The following is a 14,951-nucleotide window of genomic DNA, read 5'->3' as shown; positions in this document are numbered from 1 at the left end:
ACAAAACAAGCTCAGTGACTCTGACAGGTTTATGTGATTTGAATCCTGGTCAAGTGCCTCTTGGGATTCATAATGGATCTAGTAATACTCCATCAACTTGTTCTAGTCTAAAGATTGCCTCTCCTTCTGGGAAGTTTAAATATTCTAGTTTTTAGAATATTATTCTTTAAATAAATTCTTTTTCTTCATTTTAATTTTCACATTGTTTATTGTCATAGGGAAGACAAAACGAAAGTATCATGAGATTGTGGTGAGCTTCAATTAGAAGGAATAGACTGGTAAAATAGTAAGAGATGCACATCATTATAACATTTCTCTCTAAAAAATGAAATGTTCCAAGAGGAATTGTGCTAATGGTGGGAACATATTTTACTAGAGAGAAAAACATATGCATGTGTGTTTATTTTCATTAAAATTTCTTTTACTCCATATTTGCCTTGTTGACTTTATAATGAAATTATATGAGGACAGAGACCAATTCTCCCACATGCACTATAGTACTATTACTCATATACTCTGAGTACATAATAAATACCATAGCAATCGAAAACAAGAAACACAAATGCATTTTGAAGCAAACTGGTGATATTTTAATCCCTTATGTTCATTTTTAGTACTCAGAAACATTTTAGTTATGCAAGTCTTGTTTTAGCACACTTTTTATTTCTACAGATATTCTGGTTCTTAGTCATAGTCTATGGCTTTATTAGCAGTTTCATGAGTCTGACGCTTATTTCCCCAACTCCAAATATAAACTTTTGAGGATAAAAACTACATCTACAGAATTGTTTTGGCAGGACATAGAACAGGTCTTCAGTAAAATTTTTAAATTATACATCAATAAAAAATAAGAAAAAGTTTCTAGTGCCATGAATTGCATTTCAACTCATGCTGAATTTATATGCTTTTTTGCGGTCCATTCCCCCTTCTGTGCTCTCTATAGCTCATTCACGTTTATTCTTTTCAGTTTATTGAAGTCAGAGTGTGATGACTGGACACTTGGAACATCATCGTCCAGCAAAAAGTGCCAAGACTCCACTAACAGTGGAGGAAGTAGAAGGGATAAGAAGACAGTTGGGTTTCAATCGCAGATGGAAGATGATGCCCTGTGGACCAGTCAGAAGAAAGATGCATGTCGACCCCAAAGAGGTGAGCTCAGCATCTACAGTAGCAAAATGGGGAGCTTTGGCGGTCAGGTTGCTAGGGGCCGCTAGCCATCAACTCCAGATGGTTTCCTGTAACCCTGGAGCAAGAGTTAAACATGTTACAAACCAGCATGCACCTGCAAGGCCACAGGTAGCACGTGTCCTGGATCAGTGAATTGCATCAACAGTTCCTCTTAGAACACTCATGAGAAACTATCTAATGTGTCCCTCTTTTGCAAGCAGCTAACTGTAAGAATTATTCAGCAGTAAATATGGTCATAGACACAAAATAATACTTAAAACAAACAAAGAGGACCAGTATTGAACATAAATCTTTGCTGGGAAAGTAAACTCTAACAACTGCAATTAATCCTCAATTAATTGGAAATATGAGGAGGGTGAAAGAGAGGTCATTGTGGCTAAAACAGAACCTCGTAAATCTTAAACCTGTATTGCCTAGTAGTCTTTGAAGTACCAGTAATTCTTTCTATTTTATATGTGGTAGATATTTTAAGAGAAATCAGTTATAAATAACTATATGGAATATTAAGTGAAGCAGTTAAATTTAATTTCATATCCCAGTTGTTTCTGAAGTGACTTTTCGTTTAATCTCTCCTGAAATCATTAAAGGAAAGACTCTGGGACAGAATGGAACAAGTCTGAGCTTCATTGATCAGAAGATGTGCAGAAAGCAAAGGGCCGCAAAAGGTCTCAGAGCCCACTTCTGTTCACTCCTCTTTCCCAGACATCTTTCTTTCCTGTTCACAATCATTAACCTCGATTTCCTCTTTGTTTACCTCTTTTTCCTGGGCAAGCTAGCAGTGTCCACTGCTAATGTTAACCAACCGACTTTTCATAATCTCTCTAGTCACTCTCAACATTTATTTATTTGAGAATTGGACAGTGCTTTATGAGATCTTCCTGGGGCTTCCCTGGTGGCTCAGATGGTAAAGAATCTACTTGCAATTCAGGAGACCCAGGTTCAATCCCTAGGTTGGGAAGATCCCCTGGAAAAGGAAATGGCAACCCACTCTAGTCCTCTAGTCTAGAGAATTCCATGGACAGAAGAACTACAGTCCAGGGGATTGCAAAGAGTCAGGCACCACTGAGCAACTAATACTTTCATTTTTCTGAGATCTTCTAGGTATACTACTCTCTCCCTTTGCTCATCAACTGCCAGCTTTGTCACGTTTTTTGTTTTAATTATGATTAATCTAAAAACCATTTAGTCCTCTCCCAGATCATTAAAAGAAGGTAATTAGTCCAAGTTTCACAATAGAGACTATCCACAGTTTGAAACAAGAGCAAAGATACATTTCGTTTGACATAGGACAAAAGTTCTGCAGACCTCTACTGTTTTAGGACAACTTGGAACAACTCTTGTCTTTTTAGACTTTGCTACCAGAAACAGAAATGAAACTGAGGAGACTTTGTATCTGAGATGGAATCTTGTCTACTTTGTCTATTAGTCATCCTTCAGAGATGGGGCATTCTTACTTTTGGCTTCTTCTGTTCTTAGTCACTGCACTTTGGAGAGTGGAGAACCAGTCAAAATTGCTGTGGTGGTTACACCACAAGGCTCAACATAGTCTTCTGTTAAACTGACAACAAACTTGTGTTGTGTGTCAGCACTAAAATAAAATAGCAATATGAGAAAAATGTAGTGTAATAGCAAAGGGACAAATAACTTGTGTTATTAGCTGAGACCACAGCAACATTAGAAAGCTGCAATTGAAAAGGCGCTTTGAGAGAGGTGCCATCAGGCCAGGCCCACTGTGGAGGTTCATCTCTCCCAGGCCCAGCTACAGAAGCCGGAAGTCTACAAAGGGCTTGTGTCCCCCCTCCCAAAAAAAAAATCAATTTCTAATTTGAAACAAAATCATTTTTGACTAACAGGGATTCAGAACCCATTACTTTTTGCTGTGTAGTCTGCTGACATTTCAGCACTTTCTGTTGTGCACAATGAATCCTAATAGTCATTTTATAATGTTACTAGACCAATCAATTTAACCAAGAGAAAGCTGTTACAATTCTGCAGTTTCCAGGCACAGTTTTCACTCATGGTTTTATTTTTTTCATTACTCTTTTTTTTTCCTTCCCCTTTTTTTGAGGGGTCGTGGGGGAGGATTATTGCATTATAGTGAGAAAAATAGAACATTTTTCATCTTTTTAAAAGAGTTCTGCTTCAAGGTATTCACAGCAATTATTAACTTTTTCTTCTACTCGCAAGAAATGCTGTCTTGTATTTTTCCCTTCTTTTATTTTAATATGGAGAGAAAAGCAAAATGATGGTATCACTGATCACTGAGGAGCTGAAGTTGCCCCTTCAAGCTATTCTGCCCGTTGCAGGGCTGGTGGTACACACAGATCACAGTACAGGGCAAGGTTGCTGCACTGGCATTTGCAGTGAGAGACAGACTTTCCCAAGGTGTGCGGTAGCAGGATCAGACACCCTGTTTAGCATAAGGCCAATGACCTAACACTAATTGCCTAAGTTACACTGCTTGGTTTAGCATCTCCTTAATTGCTTTCCCCCCTTTAGCATGTCTGAATTTTTAAACATATTATTCTTCTGTTTCATATCCTTTGTTACTTTTGCTGTCCTTTAATCATTAAGTACTACATAGGACATTTACTGCAGGACCATTAATCTTTATTATCAGTCTCTTACTCCCTTACCTCTCCTATCCGCCTCACCATTCTGTCAACTTTATTAATACCAAACACATTAAAAAAAATAAATAAAGGCCTGATTCTTATCTCAAGAAATAACCTTGTGATTGTGAAAATATCAGTACAGTACAGTACTGTCAGAATTATGTTTGAGATGTAAATTGTGTTTCAATCATCAACGCATGGAATGTTCTTATTTGCCTTTATTGAGCTCTGTGGAACAAGGAGACTTACTAAGGAAAATCCAGACTTGAATCAAGAACTTTTAAGGTGGCAGAGGCCAGCACAATATCATAAAATAATTATCTTCCAATAAAAAAAAATCATAATTTACAAAAAAAGAACTTTTAAGCCAAAAGCATAAATTTAAAAACACTCTTCATTCTTCTTTTTCCCTCCCTACTCAGCAGTCTTTTCATTCTCTCCTAGCTTGCCTAGACCCTCTCCTTCCTGAACAATCACTGATTCTCATTCCGGAGTCAGGCTGGAAAGCCACTCCAAAGCCCAGTACTGCGTTTAGAGCTAGCTCCTGTTTGTTTCTCTGTAATCAATTTCTCACTCCCCTTGACACCCTGACAGGGTTTGAGAAAGGCCGAACCTAGAGTGACTGTGGTTTTCATTCTGTATGTCCTCTAACTGATATGGATAAGAGGCTTATGGAAGCTTCCTGTTGGGAGAGACTGACTGGAGGAAACTGGGTCTTGTTCTAATGGGTCTTGTTCTAAATCTTTAATCGAATTTTCTGTTGATGGGCAGGGCTGTGTTCCCTCCCTGTTTGACCTGAGACCAAACTATGGTGGAGGTAATGAAGATAATGGTGACCTCCTTCAAAAGGTCCCGTGCACCCACTGCCTCACTCAGTGCCCCTGACCCTGCCTGTGGGCCACCACCGACCCATGCCTCCCCCAGAGACTCCTGGACACTCACAGGCTCGTCTGGGTCAGTCTCTTGTGGGGTCACTGCTCCTTTCTCCTGGGTCCTGGTACACACAAGGTTTTTGTTTGTGCCTGCCAAGAGTCTGTTTCCCCAGTCCTGTGTAAGTTCTGTAATCAAATCCCACTGGCCTCCAAAGTCAAATTCCGTGGGGGTTCTCAGTCCCTTTGCCAGATACCCAAGTTGGGAAATCTGTTGTGGGTCCTAGAACTTCCCTAACAGTGCAAGAATTTCTTTGGTATAATTGTTCTGCAGTTTGTGGGTTGTCTGCTCGGTGGCTCTATGGTGGGGTTAATGGCGACCTCCTCCAAGAGGGCCACAGGCTGTGTGACCCAGGTAGCTGCACCCAGAGCCCCTGCCCCTGCAGCAGGACCCTGCTGACCCGTACCTCTGCAGGAGACACTCAAACTCAGTTCTGGCAGTTTGAAAAATCAGAATAACAGAAAAACATCTGCTTTATTGATTATGCCAAAGCCTATGACTGCATAGATCACAACAAACTGTGGAAAATTCTTCAAGAGATGGGAATACCAGAACACCTTACCTGCCTCCTGAGAAATCAGGTCAAGAAGCAACAGTTAGAACCAGATGTGGAACAATGGACTGGTTCAGAATTGGGAAAGGAGTACGTCAAGGCGGTATTTTGTCACCCTGCTTATTTAATGTGTATGCAGAGTACATCATGCGAAATGCTGGGCTGGATGAAGCACAAGCTGGAATCAAGATTGCCAGGAGGAATATCAATATCCTCAGATATGCGGATGACACCACCCTTATGGCAGAAAGTAAAGAAGAACTAAAGAGCCTCTTGATGAAGGTGAAAGAGGAGAGTGAAAAAGTTGGCTTAAAACTCAACATTAAAAAAACTAAGATCATGCCGTCCAGTCCCCTCACTTACTTCATGGCAAATAGATGGGGAAACAGTGGAAACAGTGACAGATTTTATTGTGGAGGGGGGGCTCAAAAATCCCTGCAGATGGTGACTGCAGCCATGAAATTAAAAGACGCTTGCTCCTTGGAAGAAAAGATGTGACAAACCTGGACAACATATTTAAAAGCAGATACATTACTTTGCCAACAAAGGTCCATCTAGTCAAAGCTATGGTTTTTCCTATAGTCATGTGTGGATGTGAGAGTTGGACTATAATGAAAGCTGAGCACTGAAGAATTGATGCTTTTGAACTGTGGTGTTGGAAATGACTCTTGAGAGTCCCTTGGACTGCAAGAGGATCCAACCAGTCAATCCTAAAGGAAATCAGTCCTGAATGTTCACTGGAAGGACTGATGCTGAGGCTGAAACTCCAATACTTTGGCCACCTGATGCAAAGAAATGACTCCTTGGAAAAGACCCTGATACTGGGAAAGATTGAAGGCAGGAGGAGAAGGGGACAACAGAGGATGAGACTGTTGAATGGCATCACTGACTCAATGGACATGAATTTGAGCAGCTCTGAGAGCTGATGATGGACAGGATGGCCTGGTGTGCTACAGTCCATGGGGTCGCAAAGAGTTGGACAAGACTGAGCGACTGAACTGAACTGCATCTAGAGTAAGTTGGATTTACCTGATTGATACTGTACATGCCCTGCATTTTGTCTCTCAGTTTTTTAATTTATATAATATACAGCAGCTATCACTGGTTGAGACTCCCTGAGAGACTCCCAAATGCATTTTTCTTTTACTGGAAGTGAAGGAATAATCCCAAATGAGGAATAATCTCTGAAGTTCCTAGTTCTCCCTCTAAGTAAGCCCATGCTTGCAATGATCTAAGTGTTCTTTGCAGCCCATGTTGGATTAATATGGAGGTCCTGATTTTAAAAATAAGCAAGTGGGAGTATCTAAAGTACAGAAACAATTTCCATCTTGCCCCTAAGGAGCACTTATTTATGTTTCTTTTACTATTAGCATTATTATTATATGTCTAATCATTAGAAAGGATGCCACAATACCTTACTTCTGGTTCCCAGTAGTCTGAGAAAACAGATTTGTTAAAACTTGATACTTTCATCATCAGAACACAGAAGACAAGCAGACTGCAGAGCTATGAATAAACCTAACCACGTAGATTAAATCATCCTGCCTAGCCCACTCAGAAAAGAAATTCAATCACAAGAGACCAACATTCAGAGCTGAAGTTGCTATGTACTGAATAGTCCATTAAGCCAGAGGCTCCACATTTCCTATCCTCTGTGATAGAAGTATCTCAAAATACCGCATAATATACTTACTTATTATGTATGTTTTGTGTCTTCTCCCAAGAGAATATAAGCACTTCTTATTTTCACCATTGTTTCCACATCTCCTTGAATGTTGCTTAACACATGGTCAGTTCAGTTCAGTTCAGTTCACTCAGTCGTGTCCGATTCTTTGCAATTCCATGAATCGCAGCACGCCCGGCCATCCTGCCCATCACCAACTCCCGGAGTTTACTCAAACTCATGTCCATCGATTCGGTGATGCCATCCAGCCATCTCATCCTCCATTGTCCCCTTCTCCTCCTGCCCCCAATCCCTCCTGGCATCAGGGTCTTTTCCAATGAGTCAATTCTTCACATGAGGTGGCCAAATGATTGGAGTTTCAGCTTCAGCATCAGTCCTTTCAATGAACACCCAGGACTGATCTCCTTTAGGATGGACTGGCTGGATCTCCTTGCAGTCCGAGGGACTCTCAAGAGTCTTCTCCAACACCACAGTTCAAAAGCATCAATTTTTCGGCTCTCAGCTTTCTTCACAGTCCAGCTCTCACATCCATACATGACCACTGGAGAAACCATAGCCTTGACTAGACGGACCTTTGTTGGCAAAGTAATCTCTCTGCTTTATAATATGCTATCTAGGTTGGTCATAACTTTCCTTCCAAGGAGCAAGCATCTTTTAATTTCATGGCGGCAATCAACACCTGCAGTGATTTTGGAGCCCAAAAAAATAAAGTCTGACACTGCTTCCACTGTTTGCCCATCTATTTCCCATGAAGTGATGGGACCAGATGCCATGATCTTAGTTTTCTGAATGTTGAGCTTTAAGCCAACTTTTTCACTCTCCTCTTTCACTTTCATCAAGAGGCTCTTTAGTTCCTCTTCACTTTCTGCCATAAGGGTGGTGTCATCTGCATATCTGAGGTTATTGATATTTCTCCCGGCAATCTTGATTCCAGCTTGTGCTTCTTCCAGCCCAGGGTTTCTCATGATGTACTCTGCATATACGTAAAATAAGCAGGGTGACAATATACAGCCTTGGCATACTCCTTTTCCTATTTGGAGCCAGTCTGTTGTTCCATGTCCAGTTCTAACTGTTGCTTCCTGACCTGCATATAGGTTTCTCAAGAGGTGAGTCAGGTGCTCTGGTATTCCCATCTCTTTCAGAATTTTCCACAGTTTATTGTGATCCACACAGTCAAAGGCTTTGGCATAGTCAATAAAGCAGAAATAGATGTTTTTCTGGAGCTCTCTTGCTTTTTCGATGATCCAGCGGATGTTGGCAATTTGATCTCTGGTTCCTCTGCCTTTTCTAAAACCAGCTTGAACATCTGGAAGTTCATGGTTCACATATTGCTGAAGCCTGGCTTGGAGAATTTTGAGCACTACTTTACTAGCATGTGAGATGAGTGCAATTGTGCGGTAGCATGAGTATTCTTTGGCATTGCCTTTCTTTGGGATTGGAATGAAAACTGACCTTTTCCAGTCCTGTGGCCACTGCTGAGTTTTCCATATTTGCTGGCATATTGGGTGCAGCACTATCACAGTGTCATCTTTCAGGATTTGAAATAGCTCAACTGGAATTCCATCACCCCCACTAGCTTTGTTCATAGTGATGCTTTCTAAGGCCCACCTGACTTCACATTCCAGGATGTTTGGCTCTAGGTGAGTGATCACACCATCCTGATTATCTGGGTCATGAAGATCTTTTTTGTATAGTCCTTCTGTGTATTCTTGCCACCTAACACATGGTAGGTGCTCATAATGTATTTGTTTAATGAATTAATATATTACAGTTGACCCTTAAACTACTCAGGGCTGAGCTGCCAGAATCCCCTTACGTGTGGAATCCTTTCAGTAGTAAATACTGCAATTCTACACAGTATTTGGTTGATTGAATCTCTAAGTGTGGAAGAACTGTCTATACAGAGGGCCACCTCTAAGTTATACTTGGATTAACACCCACGTTTTTCAAAGGTCAGCTGTATATATATATATTAAATTTGTTTTCTGTGTCTTTGCCTTATTTTTCCACAACAAGGATCTAATCAATGAAATCTTTGACCTCAGTGCCTACAATGATTTAATGGTTTAAGAAGTGTACGTGCTGGTCCCTTCAAAGCCCTTATGTTGATTGATTGGTAATATCAGAGATGTCAGTGAAGTAGGGGTCTTAAAAAGCAGTGCTTGAGAGCCAAGAATACTATGGGTTTTCTTCAGTTTCTTTTATTCTAACTGAGATTTAATTTTTATGCAATAAAATTGCATAGGACTGAAGAGTGCAGTTTGATAAACCTTGACACTTATATATACCCACATGGTTAAGAAATAGTGCATTTCCATTATTCATGAGGGCTTCCCTGTGTTCCTTTCCAGTCATCCCCGTGAGGCCTCTCTCCTTGGTTTGCAGGTGGCTGCCTTCTCAGTGCGTCCTCACATGCCCTGTTTGCTGTGAATGTGCATCCTTGGTGTGTCTCCCTTTTCTTATAAGGACAGAGTCTTACTGGATTATGGGCCACCCATATAACTTCATTTGACCTTCATTACCTCTTTAAAAGGGCTTCCCTGGTGGCTTAGATGCTAAAGAATCCATCCGCAATGTGGGAGACCTGAGTTCGATTCCTGGGGTGGGAAGATCTCCTGGAGGGAGGGCATGGCAACCCACTCTAGTATTCTTGCCCGGAGAATCCCCAGGGACAGAGGAGCCTGGCGGGCTACAGTCCATGGGGTCACAGGAGTCAGACACAACTGAGAGACTAAGCACACAGCACATAGCTCTTTAAAGGCCCTGTCTTGAAACATAGTCGCTTTCTGAGCTGTGCTGGGGGTTAGGACTTCTGCATTTGAATTGCCTGGGGCGGTGGGGTGGGGTGGGGCCGGAAGCACAATTCAGTCCATAAGTTACTCTCTTTCCAATCTTTTTATACCCTTTACTTATTTCACTGTACTCTCTAGGATTCTATTAACCATGTAGAATAAAATGGTAAAGGTGGACTTCATGCCTTGTTCCCAGCGTCACAGGGAAGGCAGACTGTCTTTCACCATTAAGTATGATCTAAATGTAGGCTTTCTGTAAATGCCCTTTATCAGGTTAAGAAAGTTTCCTCCTCATTTGCTGAGGGCCTTTATGGTAATGAGTGTTGAATTTCATCAAGTCTTTTTTTTTCCTGCACCTATTGAGATGATCATGTGTTTTCTTCCTTATTCTGTTAACTTGATGAATTACACTGATTGGGAAATACTGGTGCATAACATCCTTTTTTTTTTTTTTCTTTTGGTAATGACCTTGTCAGGTTTTGGTATTAGAGTTACGCTAGCATCATGAATGAGTCAGGAGCATGTCAGCAAGATGGCAGCATAGGGACTTCCAGGAGCTTGTCCTTCCCCAGAAACACTGGAAAGCCTGGCACATACTGTCAGAACCCACATTACCAGAGCTCTGGAAGATGGTGAATGACTTATGGAAACCAAGCAAATGCTTAGCTGGGAAAAAGACCACTGAACCATGGTAGGAGAACTTAACAAAGTTTCAATTTATCCTCACCCTGCTCCCTTCTACAGCCTAGCTGCAGTCTTACAGATGACAGCCGAATTCTAGGTGTGAGCACCTGGTCCCAGAGGAAGCAGACCTTATTCTCAAGGAGTTATGTTTATCTGTTTCAACCTGTCTGTGGATTTCCCAAAGGGCTGATACATGGAGACCACCTTTGTTTTTCCTACGTGTAAACTTTTTCAAGACAGAGAATCAGCTGTATGTAGGACATTCCCTGAAAACATTGAAAGCCAAATGAAAACACCACTGCCACCTGGGGTAAGAAATAACAATTGAGACAAACAATAGACAAGTAAAAGCCAACACACCTAGGTGAAATGAACACAGACCTAAAATACACAAAGTACCAAAACTGACTTAAGAAAAGTAAAGCATCTGAATAAACCTGTTAGCAAATAGATTAAACCAGTAATCAAAAAGCTCCCAACAAAAGCAAGCTCAAAATTGGATGGCTTCACTGGTGAATTCTACCAAATAGTAAAGAAGAATTAACACAAATCTTTTTCAGACTCTTCCCAAAAATATAGCAGAGGAAGGAATACTTATTCACTCATTAAAATGAGTGAATCATTTTATCAGCATTATTCTGAAAGCAAAGTCAAAGACATCACAAGAAAACTATAGACCAAAATCCATTGTGAATATAGATGAAAACATCTTCAACAAGATAAAAGCAAACTGAATGCAGCAGCATATTAAAAGAATTACATATCATGATCAAATAAGATTTAGCCCAGGAATTCATCATACAGGTGGTTTATCATATTAAAACGTATTTCATAATAAAAACACCATATTAATAAAAATAAAAAATATAATCATATTAACACAGAAAAATCATTTGACAAAATCTGACACTCCATGATAAAAACAATAATAAAATAGGAGTAGAAGGAAACTTTTTCAACATAATGAGGGACATCTATGAAAAGCCCACAGCTAATGTTGTATTCAGTTGTGAAAGACTTCCCTCCAGGATCAAGAACAAGCCAAGTATTGCCACTTTTGCCACTTCTATTCAACATTTTACTGAAAGTTTTCTATTTTTTAAGAAGACATCGACAAAAATTTGGCAAGAAAAAGAAACAAAACCTACTCAAATTGGAAAGGAAGAATTTAAACTGCATTAGCAGATGACATGATTTTATATAGAAAATATCCTATAGAGTGCAAAAAAAAAAAAAAAAAACTACTAGAACTAATTGCACCAAAGCTGTTAGAGCTAATAAATGAATTTAACAAAGTTTCAGAATAGAATTTAGCACAAAAATCTGTTGTATTTGTATATGCTAGTAATGAGGAGTACTGAAAAGGAGTAGGAAAACAATTCCATTTATAACAGCATCAAAACAATATAATATGTAGCAATAAATTTAACCAAGATTGCAAGACTTGTACACTGAACAGTTGCAAGAGATCAAATTGCCAATATCCACTGGATAATAGAAAAAGCAAGGGAATTCCATAAAAACATCTACTGCTTTTTGACTATGCTAAAGCCTTTGACTGTGTGGATCACAACAAACTGTGAAAAATTCTTAAAGATATGGGAATACCAGACCACTTAAACTCTCTTGAGAAACCTGTATGCAGGTCAAGAAGCAACAGTTAGAATTGGACATGGAACAACAGACTGGTTCAAAATTGGGAAAGGAGTACAACAAGGCTGTGTATTGTCACCTGTTTATACAGCTTATATGCAGAGTACAGCATACAAAATGCCAGACTAGATAAAGCTCAGCTGGAATCAAGATTGCCAGGAGAAATATCAGCAACCTCAGATATACAAATGATAGCACTCTAAAGCAGAAAGTGAAGAGGAACCAAAGAGCCTCTTGATGAAGGTGAAAAAGGAGAGTGAAAAAGCTGGCTTAAAACTCAACATTTAAAACACTACAGTCATGGCCTCTGGTCCCATCACTTCATGGCAAATTGAAGAGGAAAAAGTGAAAGCAGTGACAGATTATTTTTTCTTGGGCTCCAAAATCACTGCAGATGGTGACTACAGCCAGGAAGTTAAAAGACATTTGCTCCTTGGAAAGAAAGCTTTGAGAAACCTGGACAGCCTACTAAAAAGCAAAGACATCACTTTTCCAACAAAGGTCCAAATAGCCAAAGCTATGCTTTTTCCAGTAGTCATGTACAGATATGAGAGTTGGACCATAAAGAAGGTTGGGTACCAAAGAATTGATGCTTTTGCAGTGTGGTGCTGCAGAAGACTGTTGAGAATCCCTTGTACTGCAAGGAGATCAAACCAGTCAATCCTAAAGGAAATCAACCCTGAATATCCATTTGAAGGACTGGTGCTGAAGCTGCTGCTAAGTCACTTCAGTCATATCCGACCCTGTGCGACCCCATAGACATCAGTCCACCAGGCTCCCCCATCCCTGGGATTCTCCAGACAAGAGTACTGGAGTGGGTTGCCATTTCCTTCTCCAATGCATGAAAGTGAAAAGTGAAAGTGAAGTCACTCAGTCATGTCCTACTCTTTGCGACCACATGGACTGCAGCCCACCAGGCTCCTCTGTCCATGGGATTCTCCAGGCAAGAGTACTGGAGTGGGGTGCCATCGCCTTCTCCAGGTGCTGAAGCTAGAGCTCCAATATTTTGCCCACCTACTGCAAAGAACCAACTCATTGGAAAAGACCCTGATGCTGGGAAAGATTGAAGGCAAAAGGATATGCGGGTAACAGAGGATGAGATAGTTAGATAGCATCACTGATTCAGTGGACATGAATCTGAGCAAACTCTGGGATGTAATGAAGGACAGGGGACTCTGGCATGCTGCAGTCCATGGGATCATAAAAAGCCAGACACAACTTAGCGACTGAACAACAATAGCAACAAATCAATGAATTTAGTAAAATCTGTATTAAAGTTAATATACAGAAACCCCTTGCATTCCTATATACTAAAAATGAAAAGTCAGAAAGAGAAAATAAGGAAACATTCATGTTCCCCATTGCAACAAAAAGAATAAAATACCTTGGAATAAAACTACCTAAGGAGACAAAACACCTGTATGCAGAAAAACTATAAGACACTGATCAATGAAATCAAGAATGACACAAATAGATATACCATATTATTGGATTGGAAGAATCAATATTGTGAAAATGACTATGCTACCCAAAGCAATCTACAGATTCAGCACAATCCCTGTCAAATTATCAATGGCATTTTTCTCAGAACTTGAACCAAAAAGTTTACAATTTGTATGGAATCACAAAAGACCCCAAATAGCCAAAGCCATCTTGAGAAAGAAAAACAGAGCTGGAGAAATCAATCTTCCTGATTTCAGACTGTATTACAAAGTACAGTCATCAAGACAGTATGGTACTAGCACAAAAGCAAAAATATAGGTCAAATGGAGCAAGATAGAAATCCCAGAGATAAACCGACACACCTGTGGGCGCCTTATCTTAGACAAAGACAAATATACAATGCAGAAAAGACAGCCTCTTCAGTAAGTGCTGAGAAGCTGGACAGCTACATGTAACAGAGTGAAATTAGAACACTTCCTAATACCATACACAAAAATAATCTCAAAATGGGTTAAAGACCTAAATGTAAGGTCAGAAACTGTAAAACTCTTCTAGGAAAACTTAGGCAGTGCACTCTTTGACATAAATTGCAGCAAGATCCTATTTGACCCACCTCCCAAAGTAATGGAAATAAAAAAAAAATAATAAGCAAATGGGGCCTAATTAAACTTTAAAGCTTTTGTACAGCAAAGAAAACTGTAAGCAAGATGAAAAGGCAGCCCTCAGAATGGGAGAAAATAATCACAGATGAAGCAACTGACAAAGGATTAATTTCCAAAATATACAAGCCAGATCAATAGCAGAAAAACAAGCAACCCAATCAAAAAATGGGCAGAAAATCTAAACAGACATTTCTCCAAAGAAGACATACGTATGGCCAACAAACACATGAAAAGATGCTCAACATCACTCATTATTAGAGAAATGCAAATCAAAATTACTATGAGGTAGTAACTCCCACCAGTCAGAATGACCATTATCAAAATCCTACAAACTATAAATGCTGGAGAGGGTGTGGCAAAAAGGGAACCCCCTTGTACTGTTGGTGGAAATGTAAATTGATACAACCAATATGGAGAACAGTATGGAAATTCCTTTTAAAAACTAGGAATAAAGCTACCATATGACCCAGCAATCCCACTACTGGGCGTATGCCCTGAGAAAAAAATGCCTAATTGAAAAAGGTCTATGTACCCCAATGTTCATTGAAGCACTATTTACAATAACCAGGACATGGAAGCAACCTAGATGTCCATCAACAGATGAATAGATAAAGAAGTTGAGGTATATATATATATATATATATATATATATACACACACAATGGAATGTTACTCATCCATAAAAAAGAACAGATATGAGTCTGTTGAAATAAGGTGGGTGAACCCAAGAGAAAAACAAATATTGTA

The 14,951-nt window shown here is 39.9% G+C and overlaps 1 protein-coding gene across 3 annotated transcripts in view; it reads left to right on the top strand.

Annotated features, from left to right (window-relative positions):
- The window catches only part of KIAA1328 (KIAA1328 ortholog), a 267,669-nt gene that overhangs the window by 152,883 nt on the left and 99,835 nt on the right, over nt 1-14,951 (top strand). For all 3 annotated transcript variants that reach the window (XM_043444201.1, XM_043444203.1, XM_043444202.1), the window contains exon 4: nt 968-1,149. In XM_043444201.1, coding sequence (XP_043300136.1) covers nt 968-1,149 — 182 coding nt within the window. The remainder of the gene's footprint in view (nt 1-967; nt 1,150-14,951) is intronic.

Source organism: Cervus canadensis, chromosome 23 (assembly GCF_019320065.1).
Source record: "Cervus canadensis isolate Bull #8, Minnesota chromosome 23, ASM1932006v1, whole genome shotgun sequence".
Taxonomy (NCBI): Eukaryota; Metazoa; Chordata; class Mammalia; order Artiodactyla; family Cervidae; genus Cervus; species Cervus canadensis.
The sequence above is the reverse complement of the archived record's forward strand: the minus strand, read 5'-3'. Positions and strand labels throughout refer to the sequence as shown.